The 21,636-nt window shown below is 51.0% G+C and overlaps 1 protein-coding gene across 2 annotated transcripts in view; it reads left to right on the top strand.

The window, feature by feature from the left end:
* Positions 1-2,611: 2,611 nt before the first annotated feature.
* MOV10L1 (Mov10 like RNA helicase 1) overlaps positions 2,612-21,636 on the top strand; it is a 44,544-nt gene continuing 25,519 nt past the window's right edge. The window contains exons 1-10 of one of the 2 annotated variants that reach the window (XM_079938145.1): positions 2,612-2,729; positions 4,339-4,523; positions 9,256-9,418; positions 10,721-10,833; positions 11,255-11,418; positions 14,381-14,524; positions 14,777-15,021; positions 15,395-15,506; positions 16,808-17,002; positions 20,700-20,814. In XM_079938145.1, the coding sequence (XP_079794271.1) occupies positions 2,633-2,729; positions 4,339-4,523; positions 9,256-9,418; positions 10,721-10,833; positions 11,255-11,418; positions 14,381-14,524; positions 14,777-15,021; positions 15,395-15,506; positions 16,808-17,002; positions 20,700-20,814 (1,533 nt within the window). In that variant the 5' untranslated portion in view covers positions 2,612-2,632. Of the gene's footprint in view, positions 2,730-4,338; positions 4,524-9,255; positions 9,419-10,720; positions 10,834-11,254; positions 11,443-14,380; positions 14,525-14,776; positions 15,022-15,394; positions 15,507-16,807; positions 17,003-20,699; positions 20,815-21,636 lie in introns of both variants that reach the window. The other variant, XM_079938144.1, reaches the window with a different exon arrangement.

Below are 21,636 nucleotides of genomic sequence, written 5' to 3'. Positions count from 1 at the left end.
ACGTACTTGACTCTCTCTGTGACAGCAAATAAGTCCAGGGAGGGGATGAAGGTGCTACCTGGGGAGACAAGGCAGGCCTCACTGGGAAGGAGGTGAGGCGGGCAGGGAGCAGAGTTGCTGCAGGTGCAAAGGCCCTGAGGTGGCAAGGCTGGAGGATGGTGGGCACGAGGATCACATGAGGTAAGGTGCAGGTGAGGCCTCCAGGGACGAGGCACCTGTGGACATGGAGACAGGCTTGGCTTTGACTCTGAGATGGACTTGCTCGGAAGCTCTGGGCAGAAGAGTCCAGCTGGGAGGAGCACAGGCTGCGGGGCAGCAGGTGAGAGCAGGTCCTGGTGGGGATGGAGGTAGAGTGGTGGGGGTGGTGAGAAGTGACAGGATTCTCAATAGACTTTCACAAGCCAACCTGATCTGCCGTCCCAGCGACGTGGGGCGAGGAGGGCAGGAGCTTGGGAGACAGGAAGGTTCTCGGCCTGAGCGGTGCTGCTGGAGCTGCCTCACCTGGGATGGAGAAGACAGAGGTCAGGAGTTTCGTCTTGATGATGAGGCTGAGGTGTCTGTTGGATGTCAAGTGGATCTGCTGATGAGGTGGAGTGGAAGAGTCCAGAATCCAAGGGACGTTTGGGTTGTTGGATGGGAGGGGCAGCCCTGTGACGTGGAAGCTCCCACGCACGTCACCCTGGCTCTGGCACCCTGCAGGAAGCCCGGCCCAGCTCCCAGCCCCCGTGTTGCACGCTCTTGTTCTGGGACGTCTCTCCCCACTTATCCAATAACTCCCCAGGGCCTTTCCCACTTCCTTGTGTATTCCCAGCAATGAGCCCAAGACAGGGACTTAGCAGTGTTTCGTATCATTTAAGGAACAAGTATCTCCCCACCTCTCAGGAAGGGGTTGTAATTACACTGTGCATCTACGGAGGGGCGAGGCCCAGGCTGTCGATCAGACTGAGGGATCTGACCCAGTAAAACAAAAACATGCCCATCAAAGCTAAATTGGACCCCAGCCAACAATACCAGGATACCCGTGGTTTCCAACAGCACATGGAACATTTGTGGAAGAAGACAAGGAGGAAAGCCTCGATACATTTTTTTTAATTAATTCATCCAAGTTTCATTGTCTGACCATGACAACATTAAATTAGAAATTATTAACAGAAAAATATCTGCAAAATCCTCAAATATTTAGAAACGAAACAATATACCGCTAAAATAACCCCATGGGTCAAAGAAGAAATCACAAAGGAAATTAGAAACTGAAGGAAAATGAAAATACAACACGTCAAATTTTGTACAATGCAGCTGAGTCGGAGCTTACAGAAATGTGTACTTTTAAACACATATCAAAAATGAAGAAAGTTCCAAGATTCATTATCTAATTTTTCACCTTAAAAAGTTAGAAAACTACAAATCAAAGTAGAAGAAGAAGGAGGTGGAGGAGGAGGAGAGAGGCAGTAGAGGGGGGCAGGGGTGGGGGAGGACGAAGAAGACAAAAACAGGAAATAACGAATAGAGAAAAATCAATGAAACCAAGAGGTGTTTTCTGAAAAGACAAATAAAACTGATAAACCTGTAGCTAGACTGATGAAGACAAGAGGGTAGACATAAATTTCCAACATCAGGCATGAAAGATGGTTCATCACAGTGGATCACACGGACATAAAAAGGATGGTAAGGAAATACTGTGAACAATTTATGCTAATAATTGGACACCTTGGATGAAATGGACAAATCCCATAAAAGATGAAATTACCAAAGTTTATGCAATATTGCTCAATACTGGTAACTTAAATAGCCCTTTAACTATTGAATGTATTGAATTTGTTAAAGCAGATGTACAATGTATGTCTGATAGGCCACAAGGCAGGCTGTTCTAGTTAGCGTAGAGTTCAAGCCAAATCAGGTATAAGCCAGAAGGACTTCCCCACACCTCAATATGTGAAAATTTCTTCATCACTCAGGAGCAAAGATGCCACCCTTGACCACACATTACCAAGTTGAATCAATACACAAAAAGGATAATAAACAATGACCAAGTTGAGTGTTCCCAGAAAAGCATGGGTGGCTTAACATTTGAAAAATCAATCAGTATTATTCACTCTCATTAACACCCGAAAACGACATGATCACTTCAACAGACACAGAAAAAAGCATTTGATAAAATTCCACACCCAAGCGCGATAAGAACTCTCAGAAAAATAGGAACAGAGGGAACTTCCTCAACTTGATAAAGCATGTCTGCCAAAGCTACACCTAACAGCACAGAGTTGTGAGATGCTCTGCCTTCCCCGCTCCTCCGATGGACGGAGGGAGGCCCACCTAGGCGAAGCCCCGCCCATCTGCGCGAAGCCCTGCCCACCAGCGCACGCCTTGAGCTCCAGGCATGACGTCACTCCCACGCCGCGCACTAACGGTCAGCAACCGCCGACCACCCGCAGCTAACAGGCTTGGCGCGTGCAACACCCCCATTGGCCGAGCTTGACCAGGCGTGGGCGCAGGCGCGGGCGCCACAACCCTATTGGCCAAGCTCGAGGGCGCGCAGGCGCAGGCTCGGGTGCAGCAACCCCATTGGCTGAGGGCAGCGGGAGCGGCGGGCCGCGTGCGGGCGCCTAGGGCGGCGGAGACGAACGGCCGGGCCATGCTGCACCTCGCGGGCAAGCTGGTGGCCTTCTTCTGGAGGAGGGCGGAAGAACCCGAGGAGGAGGCCGGGCCGCCGGGGCCCAAGGTCGCAGAAGGTGCCTCGCGGGAAGGGCTGGTACGCGCGGCCCCCTGAGGCCGCCCAGCCAGACGGTGGACCGGGACTGTGGACGGGCGCGGGGGTGGGGGTGGGGCGGCTGGTGACGTAGTGAGAGCCGCTGAGGCCCTCAAAGCCTGGTTCCTGCGCCTGGTGGGGCGGGAGTGGGGGAGGAGCGTGGTCCGAGCCGGGTCCCAGGGCGTTAGTGTGACGAGATCGGGATTTGAGAGCTTTTGCTTGTTTTCTAACTCGAAGCTGAGGCGTGTCTGTCCCGTGATGATCTCTTCTTTGCAGTGTAACTTAAATAGGTCTTCTCAGTACGTAATAGCATTTTACGGCTTTTGGGGTCTGTGCCTCCTTGTTTCCGCCTTGTGTTTTCATGCGCCGGGAGCGCCTTGACACGTCGTCCCGGCGCGGCTTCCCGTTCTCTCTGTGTCAGTGTCCCTTGCGGTTGTGTGCTTCGACAGCTCTGAAGAGTGTAACCTGGCTGTCTTAAACTGTCATTTTAGAGTCTCGTGGCATTCTCCTCCTGTTTACTTGAAATTGTTTTCGAACCCATCTTCCTGAAGTACAAGCTGTACGTACTTCTGTTTCTGCCACAGCGTCCCTCCCTGCACCCCGAATTACACGGTTGCTTTTCCCCAAGGCTTTTCGCATTTCCTCCCAATTCCTCTTCGCATCTGAGACTTGAACGCCGGGTAGCGATTCTCTAGTTGCCTTCTCTAACCTCTGAAAAGACGAAATTCTCCGCAAGAGAAGCCAGAACGTCAGCCGTGGAGTTACTTGTTGGGGCAGCACGCTGAAAGCCATCTCTGCCCAGAGTTGTTAGTGCCTCTTTGCCGCCTGGAGTAAGTCGCTTCGTCCGTCCGCGCGGATCTTGTCTGTTAAATGTGGCCCTTGAACAGCAGTCGGAGTTCCAGCCAGGCTTCCGCGGGCTTCCGTGGCTGGGCCGTGCCCTGGGCACTTGGGTGTCTTCTGTGTCTGACAAGGAGCAGACGAGGTGCTGTGCGGACTCGGAGCACGGGTTCTGGCCGGGGTCTCTTGAGTGGATGAGGGCAGACTTGCCCCCCAGGCCCAGAACGTCTTCCAGCGCCTGCTTTGGTGAAATAACACAGAATCGCCTGACCGTGCTGCTGGTGGTATTGATAACAGCGGTGATGAGGATGCGCAGTAGCCACTCCCCGATGCTGCTATAATGCTAACAGCAGTTTACGATGCCCCCAGCCTGTGCCAGCCACTCAGAGGTCTACGCGTTGCACGCGTCTGTCACGTAATAACCCTCACACAGCTCTCTCGGACAGAGACCACGACTGTCCCCGTTTTACAAGTGAGGACAGGCACGGGGTGGTAAAGCCCTAGCCCAGGTTCCACAGATGGCTGGGGAAGAGCTGGCCGTCAGATGCAGACGGGCTCTCCCCATCGAGCCCACCGCCTGTGCCCCTGGGAGGAACCTGGGTAGTCTGCCTCCAAAACCCTGCTTTCTGCGCACCCCAGTCCCCAGGGAGGTTCTCAGCCCACAGGGCTCCTGGCCCCACGGACGCTCTGGGGGGCTTAACTGTAGTGTGCACTTGATTTGTGGTCAATATAACCTCTCTGTTTACCCGTCTTAGGTGACACCAAGTTGAAAACTGTCCAGGGTGTCGTGACAAGGTACTGCGGCGATTATGGCATGATTGATGATTTGATCTACTTCTCCAATGAGGCTTTGACTAGCAAAGTGCTTCTAAATGTTGGACAGGAAGTTATTGCGGTCGTGGAAGAAAATAAGGTGTCGAATGGACTGAAAGCAATCCGGGTAAGGCCTGAGTTCATGAGGAAGCCTCCTACACCTTGGGCTTCACGCCGCTGTCCTCCTGTTCAGTTACCTGTCAGAGACAACCTGTAGCTTTATGCCATGGAGAGAAACACTGTTACCACTTCTGTATCCACTCTTCTAGTCTTTTAAAAAAGTATTGTTAAAAATAACTATTTGGATCCTTTGTTATCCAGTTAGCCAAGATAATTAATGAACTCTACTATTCAGCAAGTGTTTCTTTAAAAAAAAATTGTGTTTTTGTACTCTGATTTCCTGGAAGTATAATTGTTAGTCAGAGAGTATGTGCACATTTAACGTGTTAATGGTTATCATCAAATTATCCTTCAGTAACGCTGCACTAATCATACTCAGGGGCAGGATGAGACACTTGTTACCCACGTTGGCAAAAGGATGTGGACGTTATTGATCTTGGAAATCTGCACCAATCACTTTGAAAAGGGATCTTATAATTTTAATTTGCACTTAAGCCTTAAAGTAGATTAAATTTTCACATTTTTTCTATGAGTTATTTTAGTGTCCTTTTATCATTTTTTTGTTGGGTTCAACTTTTTAAAATTAAACTTGCTACATTTTGGAAATTAGACTTTTTTAAGCAAAATTATTATATGAAAATGTTGCAAATGTTTCCCCCCAAGATCATCTTTTGACTTTGTTTTATAAAGTCTCATTTTATGTAGTTAACATGTCTGTCTTTTCCATGTGGCTCTCGGGCTCTGTACGAATCCTTAGAGAGGCTTTTCCCACTTTTCATTCGACATGCACTCAGGTTTTCCTGTGAAAATTTATGGACATTTAAATGTTTAATTTACCTGGAACTTACTGGATGTACAGACTGAAAGAAGGAGCCAGACGTTTCTTCCCCGGTAGCGCACCAGTCATCCGCTGAGTGGTCCCCTGTTTCCTACTGAGTGGGAAGGTCCCTTTCTCACACACCAGAATCCCATCTGCCTGGGACCCCGTCTGGACCCTGTCGGTTCTGATGCCTGCACGTGGCCCACGTGGCACGGTTGTGTCCTCAGGTGGCAGGCTGTTTTCTCTCTTCCTCCTCTTTGTGGATGGACTTCTCTGGGCTCTCCCCTCGATGTGGATAAACGTTAGAGTAATCCTGCCATTTCTCCTCCTGGGCTCAGACTCACCCAGACCAGCACTGAGTGTGTGGATCCATTTAGGTCAAGAGACGTGTGGATCATAGCAGCTCTTCTCCAGCTACAAATTATGTCTGTCCACTTATTTAAGCCTTCCTTTGTGTTCTTTTGTTCACTTCAGTTCTGCAGATTCCTTGTGAAGTTTATTTTTGAGAATTGTAATGTTTTTGTTCCATTATCAATATAATTTTTCTTTGTATTTTCAAATTAATCTTTTTCTTTCCCTCTAGGAAATCTGTTGATTTTTTTTTTGTTACGTAATTTGGTATCTTGCAAATTTACTGAGCTCCACTACTTTTTAAAATGGTCAAGACATACTTTGTTACCATTACATTTTAGTAAATGCCACCTACCAGCCATGTGTGGCTATTTAAATTTAAATTTATTAAAATTAAATAAAATTTAGAATTAATTCCTCAGTTTCACGAGCCACATTTCAAGCACTGAACGTAGCTGGCACCAAATTGGACGGCGCGAATGTAGAACGTCTGTGTGGTGGCTGGAGGGCCTGCAGGGCCGCTGTGGCCGGGAACGTGCCGCCAGCGAGGAACAGGCGCTTCCTCCTTGCTCTCCACCTGCACTTGGACTCCGCAGGCCAAGTACTTGCCTTGTTTGTTTTTAGCTCTTCTGGAAGATGCTTGAATCACTTGATTTACCAACATTTAACAGTTTTAACTGACTTCCTTTGTGAAAGTTTTGGAATTGGCTCATTTGCTCTACCCTCTGGATTTGTTTGCTCATTTTTTATTCAGGTTTTTTTATTGTGGTAAAATATGCATAACATAAAATTAATTTTAATTTAAATTTTTTAATGCCATTCAGTGGCACTAAGTGCATTCATGTTGTTGTGCGCTTATACCCACTGTCTGTTTTCATAACTTTTCATCATCCCAAATATAAACTCTATACCCATTAAACAATAATCCACTATTCTACTTTCTGTCTCTATAAATGTGACTATCCTGGGTACCTCATGTAAGTGGAATCGTATGATATTAGTCCTTTTGTGTCTGCCGTATTAGACTTAGCATAATATTTTCAAGGCATATCCGTGTAACATGTATCAGAACTTCATTCCTTACTATGGCTAAATGATATTCCATTGTATGCATAGATTACATTTTGTTTCTCCACTCACCTGTTTATGGGCACTTGCGTTGTTTCTACTTTCTGGCTGTTGTGGGTAATGCTGCTGTGAAAAGTACCTTTCTGAGTCCCAGTTTTCAATTCTTTTGGGTCTATACCTTGGAGTAGAATTGCATGCTCATGTGGTAATCCTATATTTAACTTTTTGAGGGTACGCCAAAGTTTCCCCAGTGGCTGCACCACTTTACATTCCCACCAGCAGCACAGGGGTTCCAGTTTCTCCACATCTCCACCAACTTGAATTATTTTCCCATTTTTTGATAGTAGCCACTCTAGTGGATGTGAAGGGGTGTTTTATTGTGGTTTTGATTTATATTTCCCTAATAATTAGTGATGTTGAGCATCTTTTCATGTGCTTATTGGTCATTTATATATCTTCTTTAGAGAAATGTCTTTTCAGTTCTTTTGCTTGTATTTTAATCAGGTTGTTTATTTTCTTGTTAAGTTGTAGAAGTTTTTTTATATATTCTGGATATTAATCCCTTATCAGATATGTGGTTTACAGATATTTCCTCCCATTCTGTGAATTTTTTAACTTTTTCTTAATATCAGTAATATCCTTTGATGCACCAAAGTTTTAAATTTTGATGGAGTACAATTTATCCTTTTTTAATAGCCTGTGCCTTTGATGTCACACTTAAAAAAATCATTAACTAATCCAAGATCATGAAGATTTTCTCCTGTGATTTCTTCTAAGGGTTTTATAGTTTTAGTTCTTAAATTTAAGTCTGACCCATTTTTGAATTAATTTTTGAATATGGTGTTGGATGAGGGTTTGACTTCATTCTTTTGCACGCTGAGAGCCAGTTCTCCCACCACCGTTTTTTGAGAAGACCTTTTCCCTCTTGAAGGGTCCTGGCACCTTTCTTGGCACTTTTGACCAGATATGTGAGGGTTTATTTCTGGGCTCTTTATTTCATTGGTATTTTGTCTGTCTTTACACTCTTTTAATTACTGTAGCTTTGTAGTAAGGTTTTTTGGGTTTTTTTGTTTGGTTTTTTACTTTTTTTTTTTTTTGGCTGCATTCAGTCTTTGTTGCTGCGCGCGGCTTTTCTCTGGTTGCGGCGAGCGGGGGCTACTCTTTGTTGCGGTGCATGCACTTCTCATTGTGGTGGCTTCTCGTTGTGGAGCACGGGCTCTAGGTGTGTGGGCTTCGGTAGTTGTGGCACGTGGGCTCAGTAGTTGTGGCTCGCAGGCTCTAGAGCGCTGGCTCAGTCGCTGTGGCGCATGGGCTGAGTTGCTCTGCGGCATATGGGATCTTCCGGACCAGGGCTTGAACCCATGTCCCCTGCATTGGCAGGTGGATTCTTAACCACTGCACCACCAGGGAAGCCCTTGTAGTAAGTTTTGAAATCAAAAAGTGTGAGTCCTCCAACTTTGCTCTTCCTTTTCAAGATTGTTTTGGCTATTCAGCATTACTCGAGATTCCATATGCATTCTGGGATGGGTTTTTCTATTTCTGCAAAAAACATCATTGGGATTTTGATAGAGATTGCATTGAATCCATAGATCGCTTTGGGTAGTATTGATGTCTTAATGTTAATCCGTGAACGTGAGATGTGTTTCCATTTATTTGTGTCTTCTCTGACTGCTTGCAACCACATTTTATAGTTTTCAGTGTACAGGTCTTCCACCTCCTTGGTTAAATTTATTCCTAAGTGTTTTATTCTTTTTGATGCTATCGTAAATGGAATTGTTTTCTCAGTTGCCTTTTTTAAATTGTTCATTGCAAGTGTATAGAAATACGACTGATTTTTGTATATTGATTTCATACGCTGGAACTTTGCTGAATTCATTTATTAGCTCTAACAGGTGTTTTGTAGATTTTTTAGCGTTTTCTGTGTGTAAAATCATGTCATCTATAAGTAGATAATTTTCTTCTTCCTTTCCAATTTGGATATTAAAATTGCTTCTTCTTGCCTAATTGCTCTGGCTGGGACTTCCAGTATTATGTTGAACAGAAGTGGTGAAAACAGGCATCCTTGCCTTGTTCCTTATCCTCGGGGGAAAGCTTTCAGTCTCTCACCACCGAGTGTCACGTGAGCTGTGGGTTTCTCACACGTGGCCTTTATCCTGTTGAGGAAGTTCCAGTCTCTTCCTGTTGGATTGAGTTCTTATCGTGTGAAGGTGTTGAGTTATGTCAGATGCTTTTTCTGTATCAGCTGAGATGACCGCATATTTTTTCCTGTGTCCTGCCAGTGTGCTGGATGGTGCTGACTGACTTTCATGTGTGGAGCCACGTCTGCATTCTGGGGTAACCCCCCCATCGTGGTGTACAACACATTTCTTATGCAGCTGCATTCAGTTTGCCAGTATTTCATTGAAGATTTTTGCCTCTGTTCATAAGGGGGTCTTGGCCAGAGGTTTGCTTTCCTTGGAGTCCTCAGTATGTCTTAAGTAGCAGTTTGCCTGTCTTGCAGGTGGAAGCCGTCTCAGATAAATGGGAAGACAACAGCAAGAGGCACGGCAGAGGGCTGTCCGACTCCAGCCCCCGGGTGCTGGTCGGCTGTGTGACCTCGCTGATGGACGGCGCCGGCTACATCAACCAGACCACGTACTTCTCCCTGGAGAGTGTGTGTGAAGGTACACGGGATGCGTTTCTGCTTCATGTTTAAAATTAGGTTTTGTGGGGTTTTTTTTTTAATGTTCATAACGAGATTTGAGATGGACCAGGGACCGGTTTTCATCTGCCAGGTCCTCAGAGTGTTGCCCTTAAAGCCTCTGCCCAACATCTGGTTCCTCCTATCTGGATCTCATCCCAGGCCTCTGACATCCCACCCCACCCCACCCCACCCTGAGGCTGGAGCTCTTTACCCCAGATGCCCCCCTGCTCTGCCCCCAGGCCTGCCCTGTGTGGACCAGCCAGCCTTGCCCTTTCCCTTCTGGTCTGTCTGTCTGAGCAGTGGCTTTGCTGTGGGTGCTCTGTAGCTGGGCTGCCTTTGTGCCTCTGGCAGTCTGCCTAGAACACCCACCGACCTGGAAGCTGCTGCTTCAGGAGCTTTGCCTCCAGTGGCTTTGTGCCGCTGCACGTGGTGCAGCACGGCCCCGCTGCTGAGTAGCAGTGTCCGCAGATGGTTGGGCTGCTGTGTGCTCGTCACCAGCTTTCTTGAGAAACAAACTCCATATTTCATTAGGCACTGTTGTTTTTTGAGCTTAACTGCTGCAAAAATGTTTATTACAAAACAACCAAAAGGTTATCACCGGTTGTGGCTACACCGCGTGCCACGCCCAACCTGTCCAGACCACTCTCTCCCCGCTTCGCGTCAGGACGGCTTGGCTGCCACCTCACGTCACTGCCCCTGCCGTTTCCCCGCTTTCCCGGCCACCCTACCAGCTCCCTGGCACAGCGAGGGGCTCCCTCTCCTGGGCTGGGACACCCGTAGCCGCCCAGGCCTCAGGTCTGAGCACATCTCCCTGTGTCACCGTGCACCCTGGGTGTCCCTGATGGGGAGGGTACTCACAGTGTCTGCAAGGAGCTGGCAGAGGAGTGCCACACGTACCCATACCTCCTGGAGCCAGGGCTGTGGGTAGAGGGCTGCCATTCTGCCCACTTGGTTGCAGTTGTTGATGACACTTTGTTACGTTTTTCTTTGTTTGAACTTTGGGGAGTATCTGAAATCAAATGGGGTCCTGACACTGTGCAGACCAGGTCCCCTGCTCTTGCCTTGTAGGCAGGAAGACAGGTTGGCCTGTAACAGCCTCTGCTCCGTTGGCGTGGGTAAACCTGGCAGAGAATCCAGGTGGATACGCTGGTTCCTAACAGGAACAGTGAGCACCTTTCTCAACCAGTCATGTGTGTCTCAGAACAGAAACATAACTGCAGAGTGAATTGTACACTTTGATGTTGCATTACCAAGTAACATGCCCGGTTTCCCTGCCTTGGAGGTTTCAAGCCTTGCAAGGGGGACTGGGTGGAGGCCGAGTACTGGATCCGGCCGGGCACGTGGAGCAGTGAGGCCATCTCGGTGAAGCCACTGAGGTACAAGCGCGTGGACCGGGTAGGTGCTGAGCCTCGAGCGGCCCGGGGTCCTGGGTGCGATGGGAGGTCAGGATAAATGAGGGTCCGTCTCGGGCAGAGAAGACCCTGATGTCTTACCGAGGTCACCGGCGGCCGGCCTGCACACTCACATAGTTAAATTCTAGGTCACGAAGGGACGAGGAGTGTTAAAGCGTCTGATGGTGGGGATGCGTGGAGTGGGGTGTGGGCTCTGCCCTCGCTCGTAGCAACGGCTGTGGTCTGGGGAGTGGGGACTGGAACAGAGGAGGGAATTGAGGTTGCGGGTGGAGGTGTGCGCCGGGCCCCGCTCCCTGCCTGGCCGGTCCCGCTGGGGGCATTGCTCCTCCTCCGAGACCAGGCCTGAGCCTCACTGGCTGCGGCAGCCCCGTGCACACTGCCAGCGTCTGGTGCTGTGCTTGCAGGTCTGCGTGTCCAGCCTCTGTGGGAGGAACGGGGTGATCAACGACTACATCTTTTTCACTCTGGACTCCCTGAAGCTCCCGGAAGGCTACGTGCCACAGAGGCATGACGTGGTCAGCGCAGTGGTGGTGGAGAGCAGCCAGTCGTGCTACACGTGGAGGGCCCTGTGCGTGACCCCAGTGCAGAGGCGGTGAGGAGGCGGCGGCTCGGGGGGCGGGGGCCTGGGGTGCATCTGAGAGCCGGTTGAACAAGGCAGGTAGCAGACCGTCCAGGCCCTGAGCTGGCGGGGCTGGAGGGAGAGCCCTCGTGGGGGCTGGGGGTCCTCACAGCTGCCTGAAGGCTGAGTGAGAGGCCGCCTCTTGATAGCTCATGGTGATGATCTCCGTATTTTCGTGGGCTTTGTGTGTTGTGTTCTTTCACATGTTGGCATTTTGTAGAACACGTTGGACGTGGTCAGTGCTTTGTTTTATTTTGGCTATGCCAGCTGTGTCACGCATGCAGTACCTAGTTCCCCAACCAGGGATCGAACCCGGACCCTCTGCATTGGGAACGTGGAGTCTTACTCACTGGACCACCAGGGAAGTCCTGGTCGGTTCTTAAAATTACTGAATTTCCTGTATCTGGTTCTTCCTTCTGTGCGCCCGTGACTTCCTGCCTCCAACACGCGTGTTTATGCAGCACGGCAGGCCTTCCCGAGCTCCCGCCCCGTCTCTGCTGCTCTCTCTCCGTAGTGCTCGTCTCAGGGAGCTCGTTACGTGGTTTCTGAAGTCCTTCTGTTTATTGTCTGATCTCCTCAGCGGAGCAGATTGCTTGCAGGGGGGAGTGTCTCATGAGCCACAGGACGGGCAGGCAGGGGAGCCCCATCTCAGGAGGACTGAGCTGCCTGGCGCAGCTGGGAGGGATGTGCTGGGACCGGGGTGTGGGCAGAAGGGGAACATGGTGAGGTGGGCCCTGCCGTGACCAGGCTGTCTGGTGGACACAGCCTCCTGCCCCACGGGACCTGCTCTCCTTTTGGAGAATGACTCTGCCCGTCCTCATAACAGCGAAGTGCGGGAGATGCATACCCTTGCCCCCTCCACCGGGAAGGCCCAGGAGGCCCAGGAGTTCTGGCTTCAGTCCGTCTGATGGGCCCAGGGGTGTGAGGATGTGAGGCCAAGCAGGCGCTTGTTTGCCAGGCATCTGTGCCGGGATCTTGGAGGCCGAACCGGGGCCTCGGCTCCCTGCTGGCTCTGTGATCCTGCTGGCCGTCGGCCCTGCCCACATTAGGTATTGTCACTCGGAACCTCCTGCCACTTTAAGGGAGCTCCGTGTTGTTGGGACGCGGGCTTCCTGATCGTTGTCTTCACAGCACAGTTAACTGGGCTCCTGACGGCCGTGGGCAGGGGCGGATCGTGGGAGGGCAGCCAGGACTGGTGCAAACTGGCCATCCGAGAGAAGCAGCTGCCGTCTCGCCTGCAGGCCAGCGTGTTCGTCGGAAGGGAGTCTGGGTCCCTGTTGCCCTGTCTGTCTGATTCTTCGCAGCACTTACCTTAACCTGCTCTGTGACTCACCATGTTTCCAGAGGACCCGCGTCTGCCAAATGGAGTGGGTGGGGGCAGGAGCGGGGGGCTCCCTGGCAGTGGGCGGTGAGCTTCGGGTGAGCCTCCCCTGGTGGCCTGGCTGCAGTGGACTCTGGCCCCTCCAGTGAGGGGAGCTGGTCCCCGTAAGGGTGACCAGTCGGGCACTTACCCCGAGCTCCATGCGTCTGCCTCGAGCAGCCGTCTTCACGGGGCCAGGGAAGTCGTCACACCTTCATTTTCAGACACTGGCTGTGAGCCAACCCCAGCTCTTGTGCAGCCCCTCATCATCCCCCAGTCAGTGCGGGGCTGGGGTGAGCGGTGGAGGGGTCGCTGGCCCGGTAAGCAGTCAGGCCCCGCGTCCTGTCCACCCAGCAGATGCCCCGTATGCTGTGGTCCCTGTGCTGCATCCTGACCGTGGTTTCCTCCCATCCTGGTCCTGGCTCCACGGTGTTAGCCCCAAGTGGAGGATGCTGCCCTGCACTCAGACGCACCGTCCGGCTGCCCGCTCAAGGGTCTGAAGGACAGCGAAGTGTCGTGTGCAAAGCAGGGACCTGCACTCCTCCGGGCCAGGCCTGTAGCGGCGTCCAGCATCCCCTCTCCAGGCTCCGGGTGGGTTCCGCCCAGAACCCGCAGGTGGCTCCTGACTCCTGTCTTGGTGCGTCTCTGCCTGCCCATAAGCCGCTACGGCTGGCCGTCTGCCAGGACAGATGACCGCTCCCACGGCCGCCCCAGGCGGGGGCTGAGGCATGGCTGCCCGATCTCGGGGCGGCCCTGGCCGTGTGGATGAGGAGAGGAAGGTGGGGAGCGGGGGGCGGGCAGGGCCGTGTGGCCAGCAGGGAGTTAAGGGGGGCTGGCTGAGAGGGCGTGGCTGCTGTGGTGGAGGGTGTCTCTGGGTGGGTGTGTGCACAGGGACCAGGTGTGAAGGAGCCTGTTTCCAGGTGGCACTACGGGAGGGTCAGGGAGGGCAGGAAGGAGCTGAGGGTGCGCGGTGGGCACAGTGCCCGGGCTTCATGGCAGCGTCAGGAGGACAGAGGGGGACGAATGGTCCCTTCTCACGGGAGGGTGGAATCTGCTCATTTTCTAAAGATAAAAGTTCTCATTTAATTAGTTTCAAATATTTTGAAGCCACACTCTTTTTCCAACGAAAGCTTAGTAGTGGGTCACTGACGAGCAAAGCCCCTTGCGGCAGCCGGGGAGGGTCTGGGGAGGAGCATTGAACACCCTTCCCTCTGTGACCAGGGCTGGGGGGTGCGGGGGCGAGGAGTCCCGGGGCTCGGGGGGTGCACAGCTGGCGAAGGCTGCCCGTGTTCTCAGATCCCCAGAGCTCCCACCAGGGCCCTCCTCTCCTCTGGATTCAGCAGGGCTTGTAGTTTCTTCTTCAGGGTGATCTGCTGTCTTACTCAGAAGTTCTAAGTGTCGTCCTTACTTGGTCGCCTCTTTGGGGTTGGCCCCTTATCCCCTCGCCCTGTGGTTGGTGCGGCCCGGAAGGGCAGGGAAGGCAGGTGGGGCCTCAGGACGCGCCGCCCGCCCACGCTGACCCCAACACTGTCCTGTGGCTGCTTTATCCAGGGGCACCTCTGTGGTCCAGGAGGCTGCTGACGAGGCCTGTGGAGCCCTTTTACTGAAAAACAAAGGTGACATTGAAGTCACGAGGATGACAAATTTTGGAACGCTGAAAGAAGGAGAAAGCAAAAATGTGGTGATCTGGATAGAGTAAGTTTGCCACTCAAACAGAAGTACAAACTGTGGTTTAAGAATTTCTGTAGAACGGATTTTATTTTGCTTGCTTATTTTTTCCTTTATGTATATCTTTCTAGATTTTCCACCCTGAAATAGCCTTTTTGCTTATACTCATAAAAGTATTTGCAATTGCCATTCACTAGTTACATTGAATTCTGTTTTATGGTAACAGTATTTTAGCTTTAGGAATCCTATCTCTGTTCATGGCTAATTTTCCTTTTCCAGGAATAAAGGAGACACTCCTCAAAACTTAGTCAGCTGCAAGTTGGGTGGCTGGGATAAAGCTAAACAGTTCAGATTTCAGATGCTGGATAAAATCCAGACGTGCCCCGAAGTGTCTCTTGTTTCCGTTCCTGAGAAGGAGAAGAATTTTGCGGATGAAAATATTAACTCATTAGACAGCTGCAGGAAAAACAAAACCTATCAGACATTGGAGAGCAGTCTGGTGAACAACAGAGAAGCCTCTCCAGGTAGACGTTTCAGCTGTTGCCATTGGATCAGCTGCGCGAGCCCTGTCGGGTCCGGGAGCTGGTGCAGCCGCTCCAGGGTCTGGCCAGGCTAGTGGCAGCGTTTACCCTGTGGGCTCTTTGGTCTGGACCCTTCTCTGATACTTGGGGCTAAAACAGCTGGAGAAATGCCCGGCGTGCTTTACACGAGCTGCTTCGTGCTTTACACGAGCTGCTTCCTGCAATGATTCTAAATTGGGAAGAGGATGCCTGCAGCCCCCTTGCCTGTCGGGGGCTTCGGCCACTCGTCTATGTGTGATAGTCCCTTCCACCAGCACCACCACTGTCAGAACAGTTCACCTTTGGTCTAATTTTGGATTTAAATTTCATCTCCCAGATGACTATGCCTGTAAAGGAGAAAAGCAGAAGAATGTGTCACAGAAGCCCGAACCTGGTGGGCTCATTCCTCCAGGTGGAAAAACCCTGATCGTGGTTACCTGTGATGCAAAGTACGTGGCTGGAGGGTATGGAGGGAGTTGACTTTGCAGGCATCTGCGCGTTTGTCTTGTTCGGTTTCGCTTATGGTACTTATAGGTTGGATGTAAAAAGTATTGGTAACTATTTTGATGGGACGAAATCACAAGGAAAAGCGCTAGTGGAGGAAGTGGCTTGAGTAAGGGTACCCCCGCTGACTCCTGACTACGGAGGACGGGCACGGCCAAGCCCCCACAGCCTTGGGAAGCCGGGGCCCCGAGGCCCCTGCTGCTGCTCCCCAGGCCTGGCCTCAGCTCGGCCCTGAGACCTGCCTGCCCTTCTCCCTCCACCCGGGCAGCCCAGCCAGACACAGGCTCCCGAGCCCTCGTGGGCCCTTCCGTCTCCTGCCTCCTTCCCCGTGTCCAGAACCCCCGGCTCTGCCTGCTGGTCCCCTGGCAGCTGGGCGCTTTGGTGCAGTCCTTCTCCCCTCCCTCATCTCATCTACACTTGGTGATTTAAAATTTGTCAGAGGGTGGCTCTGATTAAATCAGCGCCTTGCTTCAGGCCCGGGTGGCGCTTTGAGCCAAGGGCAGTCCTCGAGCCAGTGGTTGGTGATGCAGCCCCCATGGCGCCTCCATAACGTGACAGTGGGGCCGGGACTCGAGCAGCAGTGGAAAGTGGGCAGAAGGCAGAGTGGGAGGTGGTGTCTCTGGTCACGCTACACAGCTCTGATTTAAACTTGGGAGTACTAGAAATATTGTTTCCATTCTTAAGCGTGAGAATTACAGACAATACCATTTCAAGTGTGTGATTTTAGCTTGGGAAAACGTTAGCATTGCTTATTTTAGAACGTCCATTTTTTCCCTCTAAAAGAATTATTAAAAGCTAAGGGTGGGCTTACCTGGTGGCACGGTGGTTAAGAATCCACCTGCCAGTGCAGGAGACACGGGTTCGAGCCCTGGTCCGGGAAGATCCCACATGCCGCGGAGCAGCTAAGCCCGTGCACCACAACTACTGAGCCCTCGTGCCACAACTACTGAAGCCCGTGCGCCTAGAGCCCATGCTCTGCAACAACAGAAGCCACCGCAATGAGAAACCCACGCACCACAACGAAGGGTAGCCCCCGCTCGCCACAATTAGAGAAAGCCCACACACAGCAACGAAGACCCAACGCAGACAAAAATAAAGAAATAAATTAATTTTAAATTAATAATAAAAAAGCTAAGGGTGACTGGTTTGCTAGCTCTGTGACTTTCCCTGTGTGAACGAAGGGAGATTGTGTTGAACCTGCCTGTGTCACTTATGACTCACACTAAACTGTGTCTTGTTTCTCCAGGAATTCTGGCCGCTGCAAGGAGCTCCTTCTGCTTTGCTTCTCCAATTTCATAATCGGGCGATTCCTTGAAGTGAACGTCGTAAGTGAGGAGGAATCACTGATAGCTGTCCGAGAACCCTTTTCATGGAAGAAGTCTAAAAGTTCCCAAGTGTTAGCTTCCACGAAAACTACAGTTGTCATGACCATGCAGAAAAGGTACCATGAGCGGACGACAATGCAAGCCCAGATCTTGGGCTCACGGTGTGAGGGATGCACGTAGCTGCTGTTGTTGGAGGGAGGTGGACGTCCTGGATAAAGGGGTGCAGCTGAGGCCCAGCGCCCTCCATTGTCCTGGGGACACGCTGTGAGGACGGCGGGGGGTGGGGGTGTCTGCAGCACCCCAGCTAGTCTCAAGGTGACTCGCAGTGCACGCTGTGATTTGACCCTTGCCCTCGGCTCCTGCCACCTTTCATGTTCCCATCAGCCCAGCCCGCCCACCTCCCGAGACAGCCCGTGTCCCACATGGGCACCCAGGGCACCAAGCAGCGAGGGGTCAGTGAGACGTGGTTGGCATGGCTTTCGAGGGCCATTCACAGCACCCGAGTGTCGCTTGTCGAGGGCAGGAGGGTTGCTTGGCTGTTTGAAGCCCATTTGAAGATGTGACACCTTTGAAAAATGAAATTAAGAAAAAGCATGTAATCTGCTAGTGACGCGTGGCTGGGGGCTTGGGGACAACCTGACCGTATCTGGGGTGTCGTCTGGAGAAAGTGCCGCGGATCCACGCTTTCTCGTCTGCAGTTATAAATCCCAAAAGCTCTGAAAAGCAGATTTTGCTTTTTTAAGTTAGGTGCCAAAAAATCATGACCTATAGGCTGGAGGACGTTCCACGACTTAGTCGTGTGGACGCGCCCCCTCATCTGCTGCCCAGAACTCACTGGGATGGTACATGCGGTTTTTCTGTGGTGGGAAGTCCTGAATCCCAGATCACATCTGACCTGGGAACAGTTGAAGATAAGGTACTGTGGGCTTCCACTAATGCGTGGGCTGGAGGGGAATCTGTTCAAGTATTGTGTGCTCATTGACCTTTGGGGTTAGACCATTGTTTGAATCCCAGCACTGCCACCCGGAAGCTGTGCCATCTCAGGCCAGTTTCTCAACCTCTCTGAGGCTTAGTTTCATTTGTAAAGTGCTAGTCCCCCCCTGCCCCACACGTGCCATTTCTGGCACTGAGCAGTCAACAGCAATCAGTAAGTAAGAACAGTACTGGGCGTGTAAACAGTAGTTGAGTGGCTCCAGGGATGGAACCTGAACACAGGAGCAAGAAGTCATGTGGCCTGCGGGCGGCAGGTCCACGTGGCTGGACTCCAGTTACAGGAGCCTTTAAGAAGCTCTGGCTGTCGTTCAGTGGTGCACCAAGCAGCTTTCCCGCTACAGTTTGGCTTAACTAGAGGAGTGAGGTGGAGCAACAGCACAAGTATTTAATCCTCTGGTGAGCTTTTCCCCATTGAATATTAATACATTGTCACTGTACAGGAGCGTCCCTAAAGCGAACACTCGGGACTTCCCTGGTGGCACAGTGGTTAAGAATCCGCCTGCCAATGCAGGGGACGTTGGTTCGATCCCTGGTCCGGGAAGATCCCACACGCCGCGGAGCAACTAAGCCCGTGCGCCACAACTACTGAGCCTGCACTCTAGAGCCCGCGAGCCACAGCTACTGAGCCTGCATGCCACAACTACTGAAGCCTGCGTGCCTGGAGCCCATGCTGCGCAGCAAGAGGAGCCACTGCAATGAGAAGCCTGCGCACCGCAACAAAGACACAACGCAGCCAAAAATAAATAAATAAAAAATAAATGTATAAAAAAAAGAAAATGCAAGTAATCTATATTTAGAAAAAAAAGAGAGAGCACTGGGACACCATCAAATGGGTCCCAGAGGAGAAGAGAGAGGGAAAGGGGCAGAGAACATACATGAAGACATAACAGCTGAAAACTTCCCTAACCTGGGAAAGGAAACAGACATCCAAGTCCAGGACGCAGAGAGTCCCAAACAGGATCAACCCAAAGAAGACCATGCTAAGACCCATTGTAATTAAAAAGGCAAAAATTAAAGATAGAGAATATTAAAAGCAGCACATTAGGTACAAGGGAACTCCTATAAGACAATTCGCTGACTTTTCAGCAGAAACTCTGCAGGCTAGAAGGGAGTAGCATGATATATTTAAAGTGATGAAAGGGAAAACCCTACACCCAAGAATATTCTACCCAGCAAGTCTCTCATTCACATTTGATGGAGAAATTAAAAGCTTTACAGACAAGCAAAAGCTAAAAGAATTCAGAGTCACCAAACCAGCTTTACCAGAAATGATAAAGGGACTTCTTTTAGCCAAAAAGAAAAGACCACAACTACATACATAAAAATTCTGGAAGAAAAAGCTTATAGGAAAAGGGAAATACACAGTAAAGGTAGTAAAGCCAGCCGCGTATAAGGCTAGTAATAAGGTTGAAAGACAAAAGCAGTAAATCATATATATCCGCAATAAGGAGTTAAGGAATACGCAGAACAAAACGATGTCAAATATGATGTCAAAGCAATAATCATGGGGCTTCCCTGGTGGCGCAGTGGTTAAGAATCCACCTGCCAATGCAGGGGACACGGGTTCGAGCCCTGCTGCAGGAAGATCCCACAGCCGCGGAGCAACTAAGCCCGTGCGCCACAACCACTGAGCCTGTGCCCTAGAGCCTGTGAGCCACATCTACTGAAGCCCGCGCACCTAGAGCCCATGCTCCGCAACAAGAGAAGCCACCGTAATGAGAAGCTTGTGCACCACAACAAAGAGTAGCCCCTGCTTTCCGCAACTGGAGAAAGCCCACATGTAGCAACAAAGACCCAACACAGCCAAAAATAAAAAATAATTAAAAAAAAAAATAATCCTGATGGGAGGAGAGTAAAAATGCAGGGTTGTTGGAAATGCATTTGAACTTAAGAGACCAGCAACTTAGATAACCATAGATGGACGAATGGATGGATGAGGAGATGGTGATGGATAGATGGAGGAACAGGTAGCTGTGCACACTGTGGAGAATATAGTCAATAGCGATGTAATATATTTGCGTGGTAACGTATCGTAACTATACTTACTGTGATGATCATTTTGAAATGTACACAAATATCAAATCACTGTGTTGTGTAATAAGGAATAACAGTGTTGTAGGTCGATTATACTTCAAAAACAAACTTACAGAAAAAGAGATGAGACTTGTGGTCACCGGAGGTGGGGTTTGGCGGGGGGAATTGGATGAAGGGGGTCAGAAGGTACAAACCTCCAGCTATAAGATGAATAAGTACTAGGGATGTAACGTACAGCGTGACACATGTAATGAACATGGCAGTATGTTATCTGTGGAAGGTGTCGAGAGTGATCCTGGGAGTTCCCGTCACAAGGAGATATTTTTTTCTTTCTTTAGTTTTGTATCCATATGAGAAGGTGGGTGGTCACTACACTTAACCGTGGTCACTATTTCATGATGCATGTAAGTCAGATCATTCTGCTGCGCACCTTAAATGTCTACAGTGCTGTCGTCAATTACATGTCCGTGAAACTGGAAGGAAAAAATAAAGCATAAGAGTTGAGCTTATTGGAAGCTTAGAAACAGTGTTTTCAAGCTCACTGGTCCCAGGGGCTTTTGGGAGTTTGGCATGTTCTTCTGCTGGAGGCAAAGCAGCTCCCGGGAGAGCGGCCCCAAAGCTAAACAGCGCTTTGCAAAGCACTGCCTGAGGCCAGCAGTTCACGTACCAGTTGCTTTTGGTGACTGAACCTCTTTCTGAAATAGGAAAGGATGTTTAAGTGGAGACGTCCGGGGTGAAGTGCCTGGTGCTGAAGCGTTGTTTCTAACTTGCGAATCTCCTTTTAAGGAACCTGAGACGACAGCTTCCGAGTTTTCTCCCGCAGTACCCGATACCAGACAGGCTTAAAGAATGCGTGGGGCAGAAAATCGACATCCTGACCTTTCAGCCGCTACTCGCAGAGGTAAGAAAAATGTCTCACGTGAAGTACTGATTCTTCACCACACTCGAGTTGTTTTCTGAACAAACTCAGGGTGAACCTTTGTTGGGTTCAGCCCTGGTGTGGGCTGTGTTCACCCCGGGAGCGGCGGGGCCCATCACTGTGTCCCTTTGCAGATTGTCGGGGCTTTGGGGGCTGGGGGCAAAGCGGGGGTGGGGGGACCCCCTGCCCCCCCATCCCGGCCTCTCTTCTACCCTGTGGCCGAGCCTCCCAGCAGCTTTCCATTTGTGACAGAGCTCTGAGCAGCTAAGCAGGGGAACCGGGAAAAGGCCTGTAGCCACACAGACCAGTGGGGGGTGGGGGAGGAGGAGGCCAGGCCTCCCGTAGGGCTCCTCTGGCAGGTCGTCTCCTTGTCACCCTCCCTGGCGGGGCTGTTTCAGATCCGCTGGGGGAGGCCTGGTCTGAGCCTGCCCGCTGTGGCAGGTGGTGGTCAGAGCTGTGAGAAGGGGTGGACCTGCCAGAGGAGGCCAAGGGCAGGGGCAGCACTGAGCAAGGCTGAGGCAGGGGTCCAGGGAGGGAGGGAGAGTGTCTGTTCCGCTGGCAGCGATGGCGGAGCGCGGCCCCTTTCCAGGAGGGCACTTTCCCAAGGGTTTGGGTGTCTGCTGCCTGAGGAGTGGGTGAGTGGAATGAGGGCCAGGGCCTGTGCTGCATCAGGGCAGGAAGGAGGGAGGAGCCTGGATGGTGGCTGCAGGGAAACTTGGGACTCGCCAGAGATTCATGGAGGGTGAGGGAGCCCTGATCTGGGAGAGCTGGGGTGGCAGGCGGAGAGGAAAGGAGGCTTGGGAG

This window comes from Stenella coeruleoalba (assembly GCF_951394435.1).
Source record: "Stenella coeruleoalba genome assembly, chromosome: 11".
NCBI lineage: Eukaryota > Metazoa > Chordata > Mammalia > Artiodactyla > Delphinidae > Stenella > Stenella coeruleoalba.
This window is presented reverse-complemented; position numbering and strand designations above follow the sequence as displayed.